Below are 24,530 nucleotides of genomic sequence, written 5' to 3'. Positions count from 1 at the left end.
ACAAATACTCATGGTCTTAAAATAAGTGAGGAGAATTTGCTACCTTTCTATAATATCAAGAAATGGATAGATATTCTAGTCTTCTCGGATAAGGACGAATAAACCGTAGGCCCCGTCTCCTGCAGGGTTAGGGGTAGGAGACGTTAATTTCCCACGCACGAGATTACTGTGTGGTGGATGTCCTCCCCTGGGGTGGGATGGGAGGGAAGGTGAGATCGTTACATGGACTGAAGCGGCTGCCAGAGGCGCCTGATAATGCTGACATCCGATCTCAACCTTATCATTGTAACTAGACACGTTTGTTGTTTAGAGTGCTTGAGACTTTCTGACTTTCTTTCTTCTTACATAGAGACTGGTACTGCAAATAAAAACAGCAACAACCACTCCACAATGTTTTTTTCATTTCAGTGTCAAAGGTACATTACAAACAAGAGATACAGTACAAAGTCATACAGTTGAAACGTGTTAAGGTTATAGTCAAACTTTGAGAAGGCTAATGACATCGCACAATTCACTTTCTCAGAACTACCCCGATAAATATATTAATAAGTGATAAAGATGATAAACATAATGACAAAATTGCTTTGTTTCAAATAAAACCAGCCTAATGCATCTTGACCAATTTTCACAAATGACAGTAAAAATCCTCTTTTCTTCCTTAAACTGTCTTGTCTTCTGTCACTTTTTCTACAAACACATCCATAGGATTAGGTTAATAATGGCATCCAGTGGTGACATATTACCTATGAGGTGATAAATTTACAATCATATGAATATAAGGTATGGTTACTAGCTTTCTTCATACTGGTCTTTGTTTTTCAGCAAGTATGTTGCCAGGTATTCAATAGGGTTGGGTGGCCTGAAACACAAACAAAGATAAAATGCTCAATTATTATTCAGGTTCTCAGATCATGTTTACTGTGGGTACTCTCAACTGATATATCAGTCGAGATTCGCTGGATACTCAATTGACACTTGCTTAACCATTCAACCCCCAAGATATGATTCATTCTTAATTCTTAATTACAAGAATTTGGTGATAAATCAAGATAAATACTTCTACCTGATAAATTTAAATATTCTCATTGCCTGTTTGCTAAGTAATGTATGGATATTGCAGGAAGAACTTACATGTCAATCACTTCTGGGAATTAAAAGTTAAACTAATTAACGCACAGTCTATTAATGATTTGTTTTCTTTTTCTCCAAGAAGCATCCTTAGCAAAAGGTTATGCTTTAAATTCTATTCTTTGTTCATGAAATGATAAGGTACAAGAAAAAAGGAAAATACTTTCAAAGCCCAACTTACTGCACTCTTACAGACAGTGTGAAAGGGGCTTAAATTGAATTTTGTCACTCCATACAGAATGTAAAAGCCATTATCCAAATGTAAAATCCAAAATGTAAATTTGTTTTCTTTCAAGCAAGGCCTTCCAAAGAGGTTGGAAAACTCAGGAAGTAGAAGCGTATAAAAGCATATTAAAAAATAAACACAAAGCATTCTGATGAAAGAAAATCCTTACCTTTCCTTGGACAGGGTGGAGAGACCTTGAAGAAGGATAGGCACAACTGTCTGGTCTAAGTATGCTCTGGTTGGTAATGACTGTAGTTCTACTTTTGGTTTTGTTGGTTTTTCAGTAGCCTCCTTCTCTTTCTCCACCATTTTCTGTGGAGGAAACAAAAACGATTTGCCAATTGGTATATACAGCTCTGCCAATAGTGATGTTCAATTCCAATCCACAAATGCCACACGAGGGAGAGAAAAGACAGGGAGGGAGTGGGTGGATGATAAAAGGGGGCATAAAGCATAAATTTGGCAATCAATGGTTGCATTTTAGATGTTTGTGGGGAGATATCTTGCTGAAGCTGATCCCTAGTTTTGTGGCATGAAGCCTCTAGGAGTATAGTAACTTCTAAATAAGATGCAAGCCCATTGTACACACCTTTACACCCCCTTCCCCACTCCCCTAGGCAGTGTTTTGACAGGTTTTCCTGACTGTTGGATGCCGCTAAATCATGTGCGAAGAAAAGCACTATGCGAGCTAAATGACAATCATTCCCAAAAACAAAACAAAATGAACTGACCAGGGCTTAAAGATCAGGAGCTTTACAGGGCTCGGCATTAACGGTAGCACACTAGCCACAGGTTAGTAGAAATTCAGTTTTGGCCGGTGGTTTTCGGTTTCCACCAGCCAGTTTGGCTATTAAACAAATTGACATTGTTGTAGCATCTAAGATGTCACCAGCCACTTGGCTAGTAAGTTGAAAAGTTAGTGTCAAGCCCTGGCCTTACTTATTAACCAGTGACTGCGGCAGTGTGTCTCCAACAGATAGACAATAGACGAAAGTTACAGAGGACTAAGTTCTACAAAGAACCAGTTCTAATAATATTCTCTGGTTTGTACCACTAAGATAGATGAGCCATTCCCACTGCAGTTTACCTGAACATTTTCTGTCAAACCAATTTCAGCATGGGGAGAAGTTTCCTGGGGAACCTAATTAGAACAAAGAACTTGTCATAAATTTCCTATTACATCACCAGCTGAATCATACTTTAAAAAAAAGTTAGCATACAGCATACAACCAGCAGGTTATGGATGCACATGGGAGGATGCTAAGCACATAAGAAACATAAGAGCTGCATGAGGTCAGGTGATAGCTGATTGCAACTCTAGCTTCCTAACTGCTTTGCAAACCTCCCAAGTGCATCCATAACTTGATGGTTGCACACTGCACATAAACCATTTCTTTTATATAATAGAAACTTTCAGACATCTTTTATTTTGTGTGGGAAAAAAAGCAAAACAGTGGTCAGCATGCAACTCACAGGCAAATGGCCAGAGTGTATTAGCCAATTAATTAAAGAGAATACTTTAATAAAACTATGTTAAACACTTATTTGATTGATTCTCACTGATGATTTATTAGAGGACAGGCACATAGATGATGTCACTATTAATTAACAAATGGTAAACACCACAGCGTACACTATTGAGTTATGGATGCACGCGGGAGGTTGCTAAGCACGAAAGAAGCGTAAGAGTCGCTCGAGGCGACAGCCGAGAGCGACTCTAGCTTCTTGAGTGCTTAGCAAACCTCCCAAGTGCATCCATAACTCAATAGTGTACGCTGTGGTGTTTACCATTTGTTTTATAACATAACATTGATACATTGTAGCTAAAGAGTTCCCGTTTATTTAACAAATCTTACGCGACCAGAAAAAACAAGCGCGCGCGGAAAAATAGTCTTTGCATTTGCTCACGTCAGCAGCGTACACCCATGGGCAAATGGGGAACGCTAAATTGACCAATCAGAGTGCGCGCTTTACTTTGGTTATGTTATAACATAATTTCACACAGGGGTGGAAGGAGCAAATATGGGAGAGCAAAAATCTTGGTCAAAACAATAAAAAAATTGTGCTCATCTTACGCTATCAGAACAATATGTAACCTTTTAAACCCTAACATCAGTATGCATATTCTCTATACTGTTCTCTACACCTTTCCTGAAGAGTTGACAAGGAGAATTTATTAGACAATCAACAGTTACTTCAGATGGGGATCATTTCCTTTATTCTCACCACTATTGCATGTGATTCAGGCGTGATATTGTCAGGTGAAATTAGATGCTTGTCACTTTCAGAGGTATAAGAGTCAAGTCACTCTATTAATTTCTATTTCATTCTATTACATTTAGTAAAAGCCAACAGTAGAGGGTGGGAATTAGGGATGTGAAATTTTTTTTGTGGGTCTTGGATCAAAATTAAATTTTATAGTGATAAAATTTCCAACATAACTGATCAACGTTTGTTGCTTAGTTTCCGCTCACAAAGAGTCAAGAAAACTAGAATCAATGCGATAACAGTGTTAGCATTTTTTATGCTGATCACCCCTAATGTCTTCAATGAAACGAAGATGAATTCTCTTTTTTTGTGGAAGGGGCGGTATAAGTCGTGAAAATAATTACAACTATTTGCTTTGCAACAGAAATTACGAAAATCCAATGAGTGATGGCGTCAACACGGATTAGTCAAAATTATGTCTATGCATGTCATCAAATTATTTGGCGCTCGCCACCTCACCTCGGGTTGGCTGTGATTGTTTTCTTCAGGAGGAACCAACGAAACTTGTTCTTGTGGAGCTACTAAAAATGTAGAAACAAATATTTCAGTACATTAGCGAGTCGTTGGTAGAAAAAGAGAAGTTAATTAGATGGAGAACCTTCAGTCGGAGTACCGTCCGCCATGTTTCTCTTGTTACCAAGTAAAGCACCCAGTGCCTAATGGGATATTATTGACTAGAAGTACTCACTAGGGTAGTGAGGAGATATTTGTGCTCTTGGTGGTCCAAGTTTGAGATAAGGCTATTACCATAAAAATATTAGTAGATTCATATATTCTAAATGAAAACTGAGGATTTTGAGTCTTTTAAAATTTAGCAGTTTCACTTTGTTTTGCTGTCCTTGCTTTTTTTAAAAAATCCTTAAAAGAGTTCTTTAATACAGTTTATACTGCAGCAGCGTAAAATTACTTAATTAGGGCTGTAGAAAAAGATCAATGATTCCCATTGTTTTTGTTTTTCAAATCAAGGTTTTTCCTAGCGATATAAACAGTAACAAGGTCTCGCTTGTTTTATAGCTGTGACCTTAGTGGGGTGGAGTGGGGTGTAGAAGGAGATTTTTTTTTGTCACGGTTCCGCTAGTCACGTGACAAAAGAAGTAATTGGCTCGGTTCGGCACCAACCATGATGGTAAGACATATGATTGTGGGAAAACAGCTGTGCAGTAGAGGAATTTTTCACCAGTACATAATAAATTACTTTGATCTTTATTTGATATTCTCTACAGGACGCGTCGGATAGCGCAGACATGCTGGAAGATGAAAAAGTGAGTTGCTTTTTGTTCATCTTTGATCCAGTACCTAAATGTGGCAGTTTTGGGAATCGAAGATAGCAATTTGTTCTCTCTCTCGATTTCGCAGAGTTATTACTTCGATTTCTTTGTAGACACGGACTCAGTCGGTGGATTTGCACACAGACACATCCTTGGTGGTAGATATTTCCGATGCATTAAGTGAAAGAGAGCGCGTCAAGTTTACGGTTCATACGAAGGTAACAAAACTGAGCTTTCATTTAGTGAGAAATTAATCGTCTTTGCTCGCTGTTTAACGGCAATTAATTCTGTTGCTTTCCAGACCACGCTGCCTGTTTTCAAGGAGGGTGAGTTTTCCGTGGTCAGGGAACACGAAGAGTTTGTTTGGTTACACGATCGATACGTTGAAAATGAGGAATATGCCGGAATCATAGTAAGTAATTAAGCTAACACACGCGTGGAAGAATATTAGTCTTAATAGCAGCTATCTCCGAGTAGCGATCGATATTATCAAATTTTAGGAGAACAAAAGTCTCATCGGGCTATGTGCAATCTTAGTTCATGGTCATTTTGATTTTAAACGTCAGGTTTGATCATTGATTGCACCATCCCTGACTAGTCTATATAATGAATACATTAAATCTAGCAACTGGCTGACTGACTCACTGGAAAATGGGCGAATGGGCGTCTGCTTTCAATGATGGTAATACTCAGGATGTCAAGAATTACAGACCTATAACTTCCTTAATAACTGTTGGAAAACTGTTTGAACTGTTGCTGAGTAAACAATTGTCTGAAAAACTTGACCACATCCTTTTCAACCAAAGTACTGCATACAGTAAAGGACATAGTTGTGAGACAACACTACTATGTCTGATGGAGGAATGGAAACAATCATAGATAAGGAGTTGGTATGTACACTATCGACTGATATGAGCAAGGCATTCGATTCCCTCAGTCATTTATTGACCCTGAAAAAGATTGAGGCTTACGGCTTTGAGCCAAAAGCATTAGACTTCACGAGGTCATTCTTCAATAATTGCAAAATAGCGTAAGAATTGGAAACACGAAAAGCAGCTGGAAGCATATGACTAGAGGGTGTCCTCAGGGGTCCTCTTTTTGCCCCCTGCTGTGGAACGTATTTCAGAATGATCTGCCCTGCGCTATAACTTCTGCTAACTTATGCATGTACGCTGATGACCACCAAATGTACACCTAAGGAACTGATTATGTGCAATGTTAATTGAAGCTCCCCTAAAGGGGCTTTTCAACCTCAATGTAGTAAGGTTGAGATCGGACATCAGCATTTTATCAGGCACCTTTGGCAGCTGCTTCAGTCCATGTAGCGATCTCACCTTCCCACCCAGGGAAGGACATCCACCACACAGTAATCTTGGGTGTGGGAAATTAACATCTCCTACCCCAAACCCTGCAGAAGATGTGACCTACAGCTTTACATCTTATTCAAGAAGACAAAGCAATGTGAGTCAAGTGACTTGCTTCTGGTCACAATGTTGTGCCCCAGCCAGGACTTGAACCCAGGCCATCCGACCCAGAGTCCAGCTCTCTGACCACTGGACTACTTATAAAATCATAAGGGAAACCTTGGAGCAGAATGGACAACGAGCCACGTCTTGGTACCGAGATAATTACCTATTAGCAAATCCTGTTCAATCCCAAGCAATGATTTTCAATCCTAAAAATATTGACGTTGATAGACAATTTACTGATATTTGCATAAATGGAAAGGTCATAACTAACACAGATCATATCAAAATACTCAGCATCCACATCGACAATAGAATAGATTTTAGTTTGAATTGTGTAAGAGAGCAAGCAAGGAAGTGGGAGTCCTTATGCACCTGCACAATCTCATTCCTCGTCCAGCTAAGCTGACCATCTATAAGTCCTCTATCCTTCCCTACCTTGCTTATTGTCACGTAATATGGCATTTTTGCCAGGCTTCTGACTGCAGGAAAATTGGACGCCTTCAAGAACGCGCGTTAGAGCAGTGTATAGAACAAAGTCAGATACCTATGAGACACCGCTCAAAAGATCACGACTACCTACACTGTATAATCGTAGACTTCAAGACATTGCTATCCTTATGTATAAGTTAAGCTTAAGCTTGCCCCCACCAATGTTGCCGAAATTTTTAGCTTAAATAGATCAAGCTACAATCTGAGAAAGAAAGACTTTAATCTACCTTGATTTAATACTATTAACTGTAGGAAACACTCGATACATTATTTCAGACCTGCACTATGGAACAGACTTGACAACCTGGTCAAACAATCACCTAGCCCCCCCATTGTTTAAAACCACCATACCTAAATTAGATATTGCGAGTATTTTAGATAATAATAGTGACTGCTGTAATCTCTGTTGGTTGTGAAATTTATGTTAGATTTTTTAAGATTTTAGAATTTATATTGTTAATTGATTTGTAATTGTTGATTAGACTAGTGTCCCCAATTAGCTTGTGGTTGTACAGCTAAACACATTTGACACTTAAATAAATTTATTATTATTATTGTTATTATTATTATTTCAATTCTCTCCAGTTGTCGGGTGTTCCACTGGGTAACGTTGTTTGTGTCTCAGCAACTTCCCGTAGCTCAGAGACACAACACTTTTCGCAACAGGTGAACAGTTCCAAGGATGGCCGATAATTGAACACTTTTAAGGAAGTCAGGTACACCTAACTTGCCAAACCAGGCCTTTGATCTTTTTGATATGCTTCCAAGAGCACCAATCATGATTGGTATCATTGTGACTTTCGAGGTTCCATGGATCCTTCTGATTTCGTATGCTAGTTCCTGGTACTTTTCCACCTTCTCCTCCTTGGTCCAGGTGGTGTTCTGATCCGCTGGCACAGCTATGTCAATAAGTGTCCATTTCTGCATGTCTTTATGAATTAGGGTAATGTCCATCCTCAGAGACCCAGGGTCTGTGGGTCGATTTCAAGTTAGGGCATGAAGAGCCCCTGGGGACATTGTCTTACAAGACTAGTTCCAAACGGTCGCAGTTGTTCTGCCCTCTGATTGGTGCCAGAAAATCTTTGTGTTTTTCTGCCCAATCAGAGTGAAGTGTACTTTAGAGTCCTTTCGTGTGTTGTAACACGGACAAATACTAATAGCTCAGTTGCTCGCTATGTTTGTTTGGGCCGTGCAACGGAGATTTGCTTGTGGTGAAAAGTTTCAGTCTCAGCACACAATGTAGGAGAAATCGATCAGATTGTCTGCGAAAATTTTAGCGGAAATTAAACTGAATACTTTCGCAGGTATCACTAGAGAACATGTTTTAAAGTTTGCGAAGTTTGTATACAACACGATGGTTGCAGTCATTGATATGTAGCTTTAAATGTTAAACGAGATTTCAGCTTAAATCTTTTCTAGATTTTTTGCATAATTTGCTGTGACTGAAACTTTGCCAATCCCGTGAAGTTATTTCGTCACACAGGCCACGCAGGTATGTCGAGCAACTGGTACTTGCGCAACTTTCTGTGCATGCCAAAATCTAATCTCATCTTCGCTTGAAAAAAAAGAAAAACAAAGCGTGGAAACTTTTGCTTATTAGATGTGGGTAGATGACCCTGTACTATTGAGCTGACATTTACAATGAAGCAAACCCACCCTTTCCATCCATTATTTCTTGGTCTTTGGTTTTGTTTTTCCCATTGAAAGCAGCATTGGATTGATTCCCAATGATCAAAGATATTTAACTTGGTCTTCAACAATCGACAGAAGAGGTGAAATGACAATGACCAAGGGACTAGAAGAGAATCCGTGGCCTTCCTTGCTCAAGAATTTCAACACTATAGGCAGCAGTTGAAAGATTAAACTCTTTCCAAACCCCTTCGGTAACTGCCCAAAAAAACCTCTCCTTCCCACGGTGTTCTCATTAATAAGTTTTTCAGATTTTAATTAGCTAACTGAAAACACAGCTAAGCTTTCTCGAAGCGCTTGCTGGAGGTCGTCCACGAACTTAAGCCGTATTGTGAACGACTTTACTGCAATGCAAAGATTAGATTTTGGCATGCACAGAAAGCAGAACGCTACGCAGGCGAAAGCGCCAGTTGCTCAACATAGCTGCGTGGCCCGTGCGACGAAATAACTTCACAGGATTGGCAAAGCTTCAGTCACAGCTAATTATGCAAAAAGTCTAGAAAGATTTAAGCTCAAATCTCGTTTAACATTTAAAGCGACACATCAATGACTGCAACCATCGTGTTGTATACAAACCTTGCAAACTTTAAAACACGTTCTCTAGTGATACCTGCGAAAGTATTCAGTATAATTTCCAGTAAGATTTTCGTGGACAATCTGATTGATTTCTCTTACATTGTGTGCTGAGACTGAAACTTTTCACCACAAGCAAATCTCCGTCGCACGGCCCAAACAAACATAGCGAGCAACTGAGCTATTAGTATTTGTCCGTGTTACAACACACGAAAGGACTCTAAAATACACTTCACTCTGATTGGGCAGAAAAACACAAAGATTTTCTGGCACCAATCAGAGGGCAGAACGACTGCGACCATTTGGAACTAGTCTTGTAAGACAATGTCCCCAGGGGCTCTTCATGCCCTAACTTGAAATCGACCCACAGCCCCTGGGTCTCCGAGGATGGGTAATGTCTGGCTGATTATGCCTTTGCACTTTGTCTGTGTAGATAGTCATGTCCCAGTTAATCGTCACCTCTCCATTTTTTTTCGATTGACAAGGGTTGGTGGTCATACCACTTGTCAGTACACTCTATTTCATACTTTCTGAACATCTCCCAGTGTGCCTGCAGGGCCACCTCGTCGTGGCACTTCCTGTACTCTCTCTGGGCAAGCTTTTTGCATCCACTGACAATGTGTCTTACTGTTTCAGTGATTTCTCCACACAGTCTACTCAGTGGCATTTCTGAAGTCTTGTCTAGGCTATACCTGGTTGAGTTTGTTCTTATAGCCAGTTCCTGAGCTGCCAGAATCAAACTTTCTGTCTCCTTTTTTAAAAAATCCATTCCTTAACCATCTCCAGGACTCCTCTCCAGCTTTATCTGATATTTGTTGGATGAAATCACTCTGTAGGGCTTTCTCCTTCCAGTTTTTAACTTTCTCTTCTTTCTTCCTCCTCTCATAGTCCTGAAGGCTCTCTTTTTCAGCAATAATCTTCTCCTTCAATGCAGCTTGAAGTATCCATTCTGTGCTCTCACTCAGATAACCATGAAGGGATTTGCTCTCCCTCTTTACACACTCTTCGATCCCAATCAGTCCTCTTCCTCTTTCCTTTCTCGGCAAGTACAGCCTTCCAATGTTACTCCTTGTGTGTAGACAGCCATTCATTATTATTATTATTATTATTATTATTATTATTATTATTATTATTATTATTATTATTATTATTATTATTATCATCATTCACTTCACTCACATATGTTGCCTCAGTTCATGCCCTCTGGACCCACCTCTCCCCTCCCTCCCAGGTCAGCCTTTCGGTTCATGATTTACTTAGATTATGGATGATTAGTTGGTTTGGAGTATTGAAAGTTATTTGGCCGGAATAAGAGATCAGGGTAAAAATGAGAGCAAAGTTTGGCCAGTTTACCCTGTAGCCCTGATTGTTAATTCTCCCCTATGGTTGCTACACATTTCCTTGTAAACTATTGACAAGAATTTGGTGTTAGATCGATAGATAAATTCTACCTGATAAGTTTGAGTATTCTCATTACCTGTTTGCTGAATAATGCATGGATATCATAGGGAGAAGTTACATGTTAATCACTTTTAAGTTGCAAGCGTGTACAGACTAGAATGTTTTGCTATTTTAAATTTATGATTGAAAATGTATAGCTGTGAAACAACACTGCTGAGCTTGACTGAGAAATGGAGAATGGCTGCTGACTCCAAAACAGTATGTAGGAATACTATCAACTGACATGACCAAAGCCTTCGATTCTCTTCACCCGGCACTCATGGTAAACAAATTCAAAGCTTATGGCTTCACAGAGGAAGCGCTTTGCCTTATAAGGTCATACTTTACTAACCGACAAAATAGATTCAAATTAGATTCAGAGATGAGCTGTTGGAGGGATACTATCAGAGGTTGTCCACAAGGATTATCATTCGGGCCACTTATGTGGAATATTTTTCAAATGATTTAACTTTGTTAATCAATAGTTCGCCTAGCAATTTGAACCTGTTTATGTATGCAGATGACCACCAGCTTTTTGTAACAGGAAATTCGATACAGGTGGTAGAGCAATCATTAGATGAGGGAGGACATGCTATTTCTAGGTGGTACACAGACAACTTTTTAATTGGAAATCATGAGAAATATAATACCATGTTGATAGGAAAGAAGAACAATGATGCACAATCAATAAGTGTTGACAGTGATGGGGAAACATTGCATCTGTACCCGCACTGAAACTATGAAGGGTTACTATCAATAATAAGCTTGAATTTAGTCCACATATTAGTGCTATTTGTAAGAAGGCTAGCAGAATAGTAAAATTAATGCTCTTGTTTGTCTTGGGCGCATGATCCCTATAGAAGCTAAGCTTCAGCTGTTGAAATCGGCCATATTACCTTACCTCACATATTGCCATACTGTGTGGCATTTTTGTAAAGCATAGGAGAAAAGAAAACTAGAAAATATTCAAGAAAGGGCATTGCGCTCAGTATTCAACGACAGGAAAACTGAATATGGAGAATTATTGGAAAAGGGGTGTCTACCTAGTTTAGAAAATAGGTGTCTTCAAGACATTTTGATACCAATGTATAAGGTCCAAAACTCCTTGGCACCTGAGCTCATTTGGGAAATTTTCTATAAGCAAGATAAACACTATAATCTAAGATGTGGAGAATTCCCCATTCCTAGATTCAGGACGGTGAAGTATGGGAAACATAGTGTTAAATATCTAGGCCCCTATTTATGGGGGAAAATAAGTCAAGATATTCATAGAAAAAATAGGCTTCAAGCCTTCAAGAAAGCTGTCAGGAGAATTGATATTACAAACCTATTAGATGGGTCATGCAAATGCATTGCCTGTATTACATAGTAGCTTCTTATTAACTAAATTTTATATGCATGTGATGGATACATTTTGCTGTGTATGATTGTCTGTTTATCTCCTCCGATTTTATATTTTATTGTATATATTTCTATGAATATCATTTAAAAATATTGTAGATAGGAGTGTCCCCAATTAGCTTGGTAGCTAAATCTCTTGACACATTAATAGAGTATTCACTCACTCACTCACTCACTCACTCACTCACTCACTCACATCAAATAGGTTTTAGTTGATCCTATAAAGTATTTAGTTAGTGACAGGTGAAGAGCCTCTCTGTGGAAACACTGTTAATAAACCCTTTACTCACTCACTCGCTTACTTTTTTTTTTTAGGAGTTGAAGGGGTAACCACTGTGCAGAATTTCATTAATGAGAAAACATTTATTTTTACCTGAGTGTGTTTCTGTAATTACAGCCATTTTCATTTTACAATACGCTACAAATTGTTCCTGTTAGATTCCCCCAGCACCTCCCAAGCCAGATTTTGATGTGTCTCGTGAAAAGCTGCAGAAACTTGGAGAAGGTAAATGCAAGATATTAGTTACTTTTTCCTTAATTTTTTTTTTTGTTGCTACAGTGGTATGTGATTTATGGTTAATGTTTTGAGTGATATACTCTTACTGGTGAACCGTATAACAATGGTAGCCGTGCATTTCCTGGGAAAGTTATTTTATCCTGGTTCTTGAATTAATTGTGTTTCTCATTTAGGTGAAAATACAATGACAAAGGAGGAGTTTCAAAAGATGAAACAAGAACTTGAAGCGTAAGTTAAAGTGCTATTGTTCTGTTTCAAGAACATGTGTAGTGCAGAGATAAAGCTGGGGTCCAGGTTTGAAATGGGAAGGCTACAATAAGATAATATGTGGGCTGAAAAAGTGAATTGAAGCTTGTTTCATTTCAAATTTTAAAAAATAGGTTCATCACTAACTTCTGGTGAAAACCTTGCATAGAGAGGATTTTCTCCCACCAAGTTTTTCTCTTTTTCTCTTTTTCTCAACATATATGAGAGAGTCTCACATGTAGTTCAACTTTCGGAATACTGTTTTTTAAAACTGTATAAAAGCTTAAGATATATTATGGTAGGGCCAAAAATGGCTTTGCATAAAAAAAAAAAAATTAGAAGATTGAAAATGATTACACTTTTTTTGGTTAACTTGAAAAATGTTGGTCTTACCTTCTTCAAACTCCACCAGCTAGCTGTAATTTAGTTAAAAAACATAACAAAACAAATGATTAAAACATGACAAATATTACTTGGATTGGTCATTATTAATTTATTTACCTCTTTAAAAGTTATGTCTTTAATATTTATGTCTTGTTGGCATTTCAGAGAGTATCTTGCCACTTTCAAGAAAACTGTAGCCATGCATGAAGTATTCCTGACACGCGTAGCTGCTCATCCAACTCTGAGAAAAGACAGCAACTTTAATGTGTTTTTGGAATTTAAAGGAGAGGTACATTGTATACAGTCTTACCATTTCAAAAGAAAGATCTAGTAATGGTACAGAGTTAGATATCCTAACATTTTTGTTCATGAAGATTTATCTGAGATCTGTGATAAAAACTCTTTCAACAAATTCACCCCCATCAGTGATCAATGAATAGATTCTCCTCTCAATTTTAGCTCACCAGTGAGCAGACAGTTAAAGAGAATAAAAAAGGTTGTTTGTTTTCAATCTGACGTAAGATTTACATGGGAAGCTTACAAAGCAATATACAGTCATCAGTTAAGAGAATTTAAACTCAAGTATAGAGATTGAAAAGATTTATTTAAGACCCTATCCTGTTTTTCTCCAGTTGCATTAACTATTTTTTTTTTTTATTTCTTTATCCCAGCTAAATGTTAGAGGCAAAAACAAAAAGGAGAAACTTGGAGGTCTCTTCAAAGGTCTTGCCAAAGGAGTTGACGAAGTCCTTTTGTCATCACAAAAGGTGGATAAAACTTATCACAGACAATAGTTTGAATAAATTATTATAACTTAGTATGAATTTTAGGATAGGTCTTTGTTTTGAACAATTTGTAAGAAGTGTATACCCAGATGAATAGTGCTTTTTTGTGCATGCTGATGAGCAAGTAATATTCATGTTCAAGCAGCGAGAAGAGACAAAACCTTAAGCAGTGTTGGTGTGATGGAACTTAACTGAGCTGCAAAAGCAGTGAGGTAAATATCCACAACCATTCACCTCCACTTCAGTGAATAATAGTTGATTATTATATCAAATGACAATACAGCAAAACAAATTTATGCAGATTTAGTCTGAGGAAATGCACCTAGGTAAATGCATATGTTATTACATTTTTCACATTGTTTTACTGGATTATGAGTTGGTTAAGAAAGTCTTTCCAGATCTACAACAATTACTCCCTCTTTATTTTATTTCTGTAGCTTTTTCACACCTTCTAACTTTTCTTGTTTTGTTGTAGGATGTAGATGAGTTTTTTGAGGGCGAGAAGAAATTTTTAGTGGAATATAATATGAAGTAAGTTTGATCACCTACTTTGATTGGCACTGCTGAAAATTGTTAAAGGTACATGTACATGAATTTTGAAAGCTCTTGTCACTTATTAGGTATTTTCATTTTCAACTGAGTATAAACAGTTACCCAGGTTTCCTTTGGTTTTTTGTTTCTACAACTTTAGATTGGTATAAAAAGATCTTTCGCCACCACTTCAAACAATCTGATTACTTTGACTCTGGTTCTTATAATAATTGTACACTTAATCCAAGCTTCAGGGTATAACCAGTACAAGGGTCACGTGACTGTACTTGTGAAAACTGCTGCATGCATAGAAGGAGTCTGTTAGCTGATTCTCCGAAAATTATTTCATTTGATCAGGTGGCAGCTCTCTAAACAAAATATATATTTATATATCTTATTAGACGTTTTGTTGTGTAGTATTGCTGAGTATTTGTACGAGTTGTGCCATATTTTGACAAGTGGGTAGGGCAAGTCTAAATATAAACAATGAGTTAAAATACTCAGCGATACTATGCAACAAAATGTCTAATAAGAGATTTATTATCCAACACACCAAATAAATATTTCTGTGGGGGCGAATTTCACAAATATTTCTGGAGTGCAAATATTGTGTGATACTTGTACTTGTCTTAGGTGTTATTTGTACTCTACAGAGGTGTAGTTGGATAATAATCATAATTAACTGGATCATTGGATAATGCAATTCAAGACTTTTTATTGACTTAGCCATTACGATATATGAGTCAATATACCATAACCTACAAATATGGTAAGCGTATGCATCAGCTTAAATTAAAAGGGAGCTGAATGATTTAATAAAATTTAATAATTTAATTTAACATTTTTTTTAAAACAATTATTCCACTGAACCCTTTGACTCCCAAGAGTGACTAGCATCTAATTTCTCTTAACATTGTCAGCCCTAAATCAAATGTTATGGTTATGAGAATAAAGGAAATAATCACCAACTAAAGAAGCTCTCGATCATCAAGCAAATTCTCCTTGTTAGCACTTTAGAAATGCATAGACAGGGCTGTGCTCTTTGAAAAGTTGAAAGGAGCCCAATGCTCTGAAACTGTGAAATCCAGGGTGCCCAGCATCTTTTTATGAAAAAACTAAGAGCAAAAGTAAGGCACCAGGGACCTCCGGGTGCTGCTCGACCACAGCCCTGATAGAGAACTGTATAGAGAATATGTATACTGATGTTAGGGTAGAAAGAGTGGCAAACATTAAATCTGTCCAGCCATGTGCAGTTATTAGATCCCAAGTAAACATAATGGCTATTTTATTCTACACCAATGTTTTCTTTGGTAACTTGCTTTTGCAGGTTAAAGGATTCTACTCGTCACGCAGATCGTATGACAAAAACTCACAAGAATGTGGCTGATTCTTTTATAAGGATTTCTAGCTGCATTTCCCAGATGGGCACCAGTGAATACATGGAAATAGATCGCTTTCTGAACAAGGTAATTATTTTTTGGAGTAGGGTTGTCAGCAGCTTGTGCTCACTTTGGAGTCAGAGCTTACAGTAAACTTTTTGAGAATCTCACTGTGTTTTGTTCTTTTCTTTTTAAGTTTTATTCAGATTTGATAAATGCTTTATACATTTCTTGAATTGAAAACATACAGTATCTAAATGAACACCAATACAGACTTTTAGATATACATGGGGTAAAGTCGATCTAGTAATTCAATGTAAAGGAAAATTTTTTTCCAAATGGAACCTGATAATTCAACCAAGGGAACCAACATAACCATGCTTATTTAGAGCATGTCAATGATGCAAGTAAAGTAAAATAATTCCTAACCATTTGTTTTTCTCCCCAGGTGTCTGAATATTTTGAAAAAGCTCGCAAGTTGGAGGGCCGTGTGGCTTCTGACCAAGATCTCAAAACGTCTGATTTGCTCAGATATTATGTGCGAGACACAGATGCTGCCAAGAACTTGCTTTACCGCAGGGCAAGATGTTTAGCTGATTATGAAAATGCTAATAAAGCTCTGGACAAAGCAAGGGTGAAGGGTAAAGAAATTGCAGCTGTAAGTACTCAGAGAAATGATGTTTTATGAGATCTCCTTAGTGTTAAAGCTTATCATCTACCCCTCTCTTTAAGTCTAGTCTTATTTCTCAAATTGTTAGTCATCAAGTTTACATAAGAATTGAAAAAATATCATAACAGTTTTTTTTTTTTATTATTTTATGCAACCTATGGTTGTGAATTAAGAACTTTCATTTTGCCTTTTGCTGAGTGATGGGTTGTTGCAGTGGTAAGAGAGCTTGTGATGGCCTGGGTTTGATTCCTGGATTGGGCATTACATGTGGGTTGAGTTTGTTGGTGGTTCTTGTCCTTGCTCCAACAGATTTTCACCCTCCACAAAACTGACATTCTGAATTCCAATTGGCCTGGAAACAGTGGCAAAGAAGAGCCACCTTAAATTATTATTATTTTTATTATTATTATTATTATTATTATTATTATTATTATTAGCTATTGATAGCAAACTGGAAGCAATTATAACTGGAAACTTGATTAAAAGCAGCTAGATTTGAGAAAGAGAACAAAGAAACATCTGTGGATTTGTTTTTTTTCTTGAAATAAGGGAATGTTTTCTTTTTGCTTTCTGTTTCAGGCTGAAACTGCCCAACAGACTGCAAGTGAAAAATTTGAACACATTTCAGAAGTAGCCAAGCAAGGTAACTGCATGCAATCTAGATATAAATTTCTAAAATAATTTTGCAAAGCAGATGTCAATGAAAATAAACTAGTGAAGGGACTAAAACTCTTCAACCCCCAACATCTGATTGTTAATTTTCCTCTCTAGCCACTTCAAATTTTGGCGTATTCTCTCCTCAGCAGAAACATTCCACAAGTGTAGGATCACCGAGGGGCTAATGATCCAACAATTCTGCCCCAAGTTTGATCAAACAAGTTATTTCTTATGTCTCCAAACTTTTCCCATTGGGAATCACATAAGATATATATGTATGTACAGACAGTCAACACTTTCAACCCTGATGATGGCAAACAGCTGAAAACGTTTGGTTTTAACATATTAATAATTTTTCTTAATCTTTTAGCCTTGTATATATATAATATCATATATATTAGTTGCAAGAATTTGGTTTAAGATCAAGATAACATCTTTTAGCTGATAAGTTTGAGTATTCTCATTACCTATATCCTGGATAATGTATGGTTACCATAGGAAGAAACTACATCTTAATCACTCGTGGGAGTTCAGGGTTACAACAACCAGGAAGGGCATCTCTTGCACTTGTTTTTGTTCTGTAATCCTTTGCTCCTAAGACTGATTAGCATGTAGTTTCTCCTTGAATGACAGTGTCATTCCTGAATCAAACGTTGAGGTCACAGGAAAAAAAGAAATGTTCACTAACTAAAGAACTTCTTGATTGTCATACAAATTCTCCTTGTCAGCACCTCAGGAAATTTAGAGAGTAACTGTATAGAGAATATGCATACTGATGTAACAGTGTGAAGAGTTAATCCAAATGTGTTGCAAATGTTATGGAAAGCACTGGGAATGCAGTTTTTTTTTTTTCAGCCAAGTAAACAGATATAGTAGTAGTAGTAGTAGTAGTAGTAGTCTTTATTTCCACAAGATAAAAAATACATATCTTATGTTACAATATTTGAGTAAAAAGTATATATAAAATATCTAAATATATCTAAAATATAAACTCACACAGCTAAATTGTATTTAAAAATTAAGCGATTAATGAAAGAGTGGCTTAATAATATAGTGGCTTTGTCAACTTGTATCTTCAACTAGATGTTTTATTTCTTCATTAGAACTGACAGACTTCAAAACAAGAAGGGTCCAACAATTCAGAAAGAACATGGTGAGTAGGTGTTGAAATAATGCTTTTATGAAAATAGATTCTATTTCCAGTACAACTGCACTGCAAATTGGTTATGTGGATTGAATGCTAATAGATGCAATTGCACAGCCTTTAACTCTTAAGATCTCATTGCTAATTCTTCCTTCTAAATGTTACACATTTTCTTGTAAAACATTTACAAGAATTTGGTGTTAGGTAAAGACAACTTGTTCTTGATAAGTCTGAATATTCTCTTTGTTTGTTTTCTGAATAATACATTAATATTTTGGGAAAGTTATATTTTAATTACTTTTGGGAGTTGAAGAGTTGATGCATCAATTGCAATCCAATCCAGAAGATGAAAATTGCAAGCTTGCCATATTCCAAAAGGTTTCTGGGCTAACCACTGTTGTGGCATATAGTGGATAGGGTATCAATAGACCTGCAACACAATTGCTTGTATTAAGGGGCAATCAACAAGAAAAGGCATGCAGCAATAGTAGGGTGAATTTAAGTAGAAAGACAGTCATTATGACTCCTTCACTCTCTTTGCTAAAGCAACTCAACTAACAGCATTGTAGTTTGTATGAGTGAAAGAAATTTTTATGTCAAAAAAGGTAGAAGAAAGTCAAACAGGAGTTTCGTTAAGGGCTGGGCACTGGGCACTGGGCACTGGGCAAATTGACCACTTTTAAGGAAGGTTTTGCCCACCTGGTTTGACCATCAAAGTTTATCTTATAAAGAATTTCAGATCAAAAAGTTTGGCCAGTTGCCCTCCTGGAGAAAACATTAATGCAATCCGGGAGTCAAATATGACTCCTCTGTTTCCTGGTGTGAAAGCAATTTAACTAACACTGATGTGTTTTTTTACACGGATAGTGGCAATTTGTGTGTCAAGAAAGCTTGCCTTAGTACCAACAACTCATCATTTCAAATTTTTATTATTCCAGACCGAACGGGCAGAACTGGAGCTCAAACATGCTAAGGTACTTTTGAATGAATCATTTCAAATTTCTGCAGTCTTCTTTAAGACTTTGCGTTTCATTCTCTTTATCAGACTTCTGCTTCCAAAGTCACTGGTAAGACAATTGATCACATACTAGGAGAGATACAATGATTCCAACCACCAAGTGTGTCAATTAGTGCTGAGTAGCAAAGATGGCAAAGATGATGAAGGATTTAGATGGGAAATAATGGCTCATTTTTTGTAACAAGTAGTCAGTAATCAGTTTTGCGTAGTCCTTGTGGAATTCGCCATTCACCTTGGGTTCTGAGGCAGGACTTTTTATTCTCGCTGCTTCTATGTAGGTGTGCAATTATTTAGGATTACTTTCTGGCTTGGCAGGCAATAATGATGAATTGCACTGGGTTATGATAAAGAAATGATTCCCCTTGCATCACTGAATTGCTGTCAGCGCGGGCTTTTTTTCTTCAGTGAGTGCACCTTAAAAGTTTCCCTTATTTTTCAATATAACCGGGCTTGTTGACTCTATTAAAAGCTATGACATCAAATTACATCAGATCATAACTCTGGCTGAGCAAATATCGGGAACCATGTCCTTTTTTTTTTTCCTCAGGCCCATATGAATCTCCTGAAGACAACATTAGCACAACTAAAGGAATTGTAGTCAAGAGAAGTCCAACGTCGATAATTCTAGGAAAACTGTGTTAATTTCTTTTTGTACTGATATAGATTTGTGTAAAACTTCAATCAAACCCTTCCTTTGATTAAGACTGGGAAGTATGGTTTTGAACAAACAGCAAAAGTCTAAAGTGGAAGATAAATATAATTTTTAAACGTTAAGTAATAGTCAATGAATTTGTTTAAGTTTCTTTCTGTTTCAATAATTTTCTAATTTCCTTAACAGTTGCAATTAAGGGCCCTTTCATATAACACAGCAGTCAAACATCGGGCATGCGCGAGGCGATTAATTTTGGCCCCGCACGCGCCAATTTCCCGCTCAACATGCCAAAGAAAAGCCTAAGAAACAAGCGCTGTCGATGAAAAATATGCGAAAGAAATTAAAGTTGAAATGTTCATAGAAATCTGTATGAGGAAACAAAAGAAGGGGAAAAGAAAACTCAAGACTTAGGAAAACAAAACTTATTGCAGTTCGGATATCTTAATTTACCTTTTTTAAGCTTTTCCAGAAAAATTACGTTTTTAAAACACTGCAACTTACTAGTGGTCATTTGTACCTTGTATAAGGCGACATGGTTCTGAAAGCCTGGCAGGACACCCTAATCATTACAACGTTCACTCATGCGCTGGCGTGTGACTGCTGTGTTCTCTCATGGTTAGTGAAACAAATTTTGCTCATTTGGGGAATTTTTAACCCGGTTGCTGAAAAAAGAAGGACAATTCTTTTGTGATTCTTCAAGTTGACTCTTGTCCCCCTTTTGGTCTACGCGCTTGCAAAAAAAATGAATGAGTAGCCGGCTAGGGAGATTTCACCTTAGCTATCAAAACTGATAGCCGTTGGCTCAAACTAACGAGTTTTATCCACAAGCGAAGCCAGAATTTTGACACAAGAACATTTGTAGCGTAGTCAAAGGATGCCAGTCTCCCAAACAGCCCCCAACGCAATCCCATTGACTGTAAAGACTGTCAATACGAGACATCAGGAAGGATAGAAAGTTTACTCCTTGTGTTTAATTGAACTGATTTACCAGTATTGAACTATCTTTGGTTTTAAAAGGACAGTGTCGCAGCTTTGTGTGTGTTGTGGATGGTCCTTAAGATACAACATAGTGGGCGATGAACAGACTACAACTTTTTCTTGTCACGGTTACGATCTCGAGGACGAAACTACTAGTTTAAAGGGGCCACTGAAATGATTTGTATCCTGCGCAGAATTAAGAAGGAGAGCTTCTGTATTCATTGCTTTTTGAGAATGGTCGTGGCATGCAAGACATTGTTGGTAATTAAGTGCTTATTGTCACAGAAAGAAACTCTGCTTCATCTCTCTCTTTAAATTACTCTTCCTGAAATCTACCGAATATCCACCCTCCCGTAACTGTTTTTTTATCGCCAACCCCTCCCTCAGACTGCAAAGGCGCCTACTCAGTATTACACGGTGCTCGAGCAAATAAATTGCACAACCTCCCCCGTCGAGATCGTCGAGGTTTCTCAAACATTTTCTCACGTGATCAGCCGCCATCTTGAAAGCTAACGGAGAAACCCCTAACAGCGAGGTTGCGTTACATGACTGTCTCGGTGACGCAATCCCTGCGAACAGTCTTAGTTACAGTCACAAGGAAGGATTACAAGAGCTTTCATATTTTAGGAAAGGATGTCGACTAAGCCTCAGGAAAAAGTTGAAGCAAAATGTCTAGTTTAATCTTAATTATTGTCATGTTTCAAGCCGCACTGTATAAGGAATCAGAACCATTAAAATTGGTAGAGACACTGTGAACAAGACAAAATAATAATTCCTTTGTACACCTTTCAAATCCCTTCGGACCCAGCAGGTCGCTGACGCTATTTTCAGATTTAGCATATTAAGTAAATTGACAAGATGTTTGCAAGTGATTTGTGTCTTATTCAATTTAAAAAAAGTTAAGGTCATCGGTTTGCCGTTAAAATTTCAAAAATTTCTCAGCAGACAGAATGTTCTCTACTTTATCAGCCAATTTAAACCTGGTTCATAATACTTAAGTTTAGTTAAGCAACGTATACACAGAGCGTGATACGATACGAAGTAGGGGCTGGCTTCAAGTGTTTACACAATGCCCATTGTGTGGCCTTTGTTATTTCTAGCAGTGTTTATTACCAAATAAAGTGGAAATCTCAATTAAGATGCATTTCTACGAATTATTTTTTTCTTTTAATCAGAGGTACCCTTAATTTTAGGCCAGCGACTTCTTCGAGAGTCGAGGGGACGGGAAATTCTCCGGCGTAAGATTTCGGTGTGTATATTGCAATTACCATTCTTGACTTGTTCAAACGAAGGATCGCGTTCAAATGATGCGGATCACTGGAATATCGAAGGGACATTTCTCCTACGATGCAGAGCCGCGTCTCCATTTTAGATCCCACAACCATGCAGAGATCACTCGAAGGCACCACAATGACAGCGTCGCCAATCTCCACATCCAAACGTGCTATGAAACGCGGGAGTAAGACAACAGATGCTGATATCGCTCCCAAATTATCAATGTAGTGAATACCTGCCTTACTCTGAGCCCAGAGATGTTCTCCCCGATCGTCCAGCTTTTGTTCTAGATTTTTTAGCGCCACCTCTTGAAGAACACTCTCCGAGGTGATCCACGCTTCTAAATGGCTCGTCGAGATATAGTTAAGTGAATCGGCGCGTTGACTGTCGTCGACGATCGCTAGCGTGTAACCAAGTTTTGTACCCGGAATATTCTTCAGTGGCGTGAACAAGACACCCGCTTTGTTCTTGGGATCTATTCTGACGAGTAAATCCTTCGTGGCGTCTATCCAAGAGCGCGCTTTGATCACAGGGAATATTTTGTCGCGGACGCGGGTGAAATCTTCAATTTGTTCGCGGTTTACGTTGAGTGTACTTGATTTTTTGAGCGGTACTCCGCCGACAGCTCCCTCGCTCTCCGAATCTGTGATAGTCGCGCCATTAGAAACCTCCGATTTCTTAACGGAGAATGTTAAAGTCTGATCGGATGTCGCCGATTCAGCAACTCTAGTCTTCTGCGTAGACGACACTTTGGTCGTAAACCTCATTCTTGAAACACGCGCCAGCGAAATCAAACACAACCGGTTAGTAATCTCAAGGGAAATGACAGCAAATCTTGACTTGAGTGCTCTGTTTAACTACGGATAAAACCGGATATAAACGGCCTATGTCCAAATTCAGTGATCCCATTAGATGGAACGATACACGCGCGAGATGATTGGTCAAGTGACGCCCTCAGGAATGTACTTTAAGAACCTCGCCTTGAGGAAGAAAAATATCCGAAATAACTACCAATAAAGTAGTGGGTATTGTTATATTTCCTTTAATTTCTTAATTCCTGTTAATTGGTCAGATCCTTTACAATCCACAGATAATGTTTGTTTAGTACGGAGACTGCTCGTGTTCTTGCCAAATCGCTCAGGGGTTTTGCAGACAGGATGAAGCAAGTCTGAAAGGCAATATCTTTGTTATATCACCCTCACGACCCTTTGATTAGTCCACTTAAGTTTATCCGTTTTTGGTTAATCATCATGAAAAACTTGAGGGATCGATGTTGATTGATCACGAGGAACCGGCTCAAGGATGTTTATTAAAGGCGCTTGCGTTGTTATGGTAACGAACGACCACTTTTAAGTGGGACTAAGTGGTACGTACCGATACCCTCACCGTGTGGAAGCGGAATGAATAGATAAAAATATAAAATGATGATTGTGCTCGTAAATCGCATGCTAAAAAATGGCAAGGATAAATCGAAAAAGTTGCTTGCTAAATTTCAAAATTTCCTGCCTGAATTTCTCGATATCTTTAAATTAAAAATAATTAAAAAAATACGTTTTCGTTTTTCGCAAGAATTACTAACGTCGGTCAACAAAAATAGCTTGAAACAAAATCGCTGAAAAATAAATTAACAAATATGGCTTTTTTTGTGCGTATTTTTAACCGGTTATCTGTTCTGAAATTAGATAATAGGCTTGCGAAACGTTGTCAATTTGCCACTTATGCGTTTTAAAGGTTGATAAACATAAAAAAGTTCGCACGAATTCAAGTCTTCTATGAAATCGTTGACTAAGCGTGCTTGAAACGCGTTCTAAACCAAAATATTGTTCAGAAATTGCTCATGCAAGAAACGCAAAACTTGCTCGATGTTGCTTGAACCGCAAAAAAAAAACAAAACAAAACAAAACAAAACAAAAAAAGCTTCAAACGCCAAAAGTTGCTCAAAAGTTGCCGAGCACAGTCGGAAGAAGACTAATTGAAGGTCAAGGATGTTTTTAAAAAGCCATCGCGTTACCATGGTAACGAATGATTTGTAACGAGTTCAACAGATGGCGGACACGGAAAATATAAATAGAAATAACAAACATTGCGAAACGAAGCCACTTGTAGAAACTCGTCATAATTGTTAATTGGAAAGTTAAAAACGCAATTGAAAAACTACGAACTTGTTTATATTTCATTACCTGCAAAGTAGCGTTTTAGCTAACTCACATTCAGAAAAAAAAACTGGCTGTCCGTCTGTGCATCGTATTTTAATCATTTCTTCTTCTTCTTCTTCTTCTTCTTCTTCTTATTGTTATTATTATTAATATTATTACTATCATTTTATTATTATTATTATTATCA

The 24,530-nt window shown here is 37.7% G+C and overlaps 3 protein-coding genes across 4 annotated transcripts; 1 reads left to right on the top strand and 2 right to left on the bottom strand.

Annotated features, from left to right (window-relative positions):
* Positions 1 to 384: 384 nt before the first annotated feature.
* LOC111339258 (protein dpy-30 homolog) lies at positions 385 to 4,285 on the bottom strand. Of its 2 annotated transcripts, none has more exons than XM_022945875.2 (5): positions 4,221 to 4,285; positions 4,082 to 4,143; positions 2,442 to 2,495; positions 1,524 to 1,666; positions 385 to 859 (listed from the first exon to the last, which is right to left on the bottom strand). In XM_022945875.2, the coding sequence occupies exons 1-5, from the start codon at positions 4,243 to 4,245 to the stop codon at positions 790 to 792; spliced, it is 354 nt and encodes a 117-aa protein (XP_022801610.2). In that variant the 5' UTR covers positions 4,246 to 4,285; the 3' UTR covers positions 385 to 789. The 2 variants fall into 2 exon arrangements, with proteins under 2 accessions (XP_022801610.2, XP_022801611.2); XM_022945876.2 differs by having other exon boundaries at positions 4,082 to 4,140; positions 4,221 to 4,267.
* Positions 4,286 to 4,682: 397 nt separating this feature from the next.
* LOC111339249 (sorting nexin-6) lies at positions 4,683 to 20,085 on the top strand. The gene is made up of 15 exons (XM_022945862.2): positions 4,683 to 4,748; positions 4,846 to 4,884; positions 5,004 to 5,108; positions 5,192 to 5,302; positions 12,390 to 12,456; positions 12,642 to 12,696; positions 13,264 to 13,387; positions 13,770 to 13,865; positions 14,359 to 14,414; positions 15,742 to 15,880; positions 16,242 to 16,451; positions 17,043 to 17,106; positions 18,224 to 18,273; positions 19,203 to 19,238; positions 19,830 to 20,085. The coding sequence occupies exons 1-15, from the start codon at positions 4,743 to 4,745 to the stop codon at positions 19,878 to 19,880; spliced, it is 1,209 nt and encodes a 402-aa protein (XP_022801597.2). The 5' UTR covers positions 4,683 to 4,742; the 3' UTR covers positions 19,881 to 20,085.
* A 1,811-nt stretch (positions 20,086 to 21,896) lies between these two features.
* On the bottom strand, positions 21,897 to 23,080 carry LOC111339250 (uncharacterized). The gene has a single exon (XM_022945863.2). The coding sequence runs from the start codon at positions 22,952 to 22,954 to the stop codon at positions 22,067 to 22,069; it is 888 nt and encodes a 295-aa protein (XP_022801598.2). The 5' UTR covers positions 22,955 to 23,080; the 3' UTR covers positions 21,897 to 22,066.
* Positions 23,081 to 24,530: the final 1,450 nt, after the last annotated feature.

Source organism: Stylophora pistillata, chromosome 6, assembly GCF_964205215.1.
Source record: "Stylophora pistillata chromosome 6, jaStyPist1.2, whole genome shotgun sequence".
Classification (NCBI taxonomy): domain Eukaryota; kingdom Metazoa; phylum Cnidaria; class Anthozoa; order Scleractinia; family Pocilloporidae; genus Stylophora; species Stylophora pistillata.
This window is presented reverse-complemented; position numbering and strand designations above follow the sequence as displayed.

Coding starts and splice junctions, on each gene's coding strand:
- LOC111339250 (XM_022945863.2), bottom strand. CDS start 22,954: ATGAGGTTTACGACCAAAGTGTCGTCTACGCAGAAGACTAGAGTTGCT.
- LOC111339258 (XM_022945875.2), bottom strand. CDS start 4,245: ATGGCGGACGGTACTCCGACTGAAG. Junction 2,496..4,081: donor ACAATCACAGCCAACCCGAG/GTGAGGTGGCGA, acceptor TGTTCTAATTAG/GTTCCCCAGGAAACTTCTCC. Junction 860..1,523: donor TCCACCCTGTCCAAGGAAAG/GTAAGGATTTTC, acceptor TTTGTGTTTCAG/GCCACCCAACCCTATTGAAT.
- LOC111339249 (XM_022945862.2), top strand. Junction 5,303..12,389: donor AGGAATATGCCGGAATCATA/GTAAGTAATTAA, acceptor TGTTCCTGTTAG/ATTCCCCCAGCACCTCCCAA. Junction 13,388..13,769: donor TTTTGGAATTTAAAGGAGAG/GTACATTGTATA, acceptor TCTTTATCCCAG/CTAAATGTTAGAGGCAAAAA.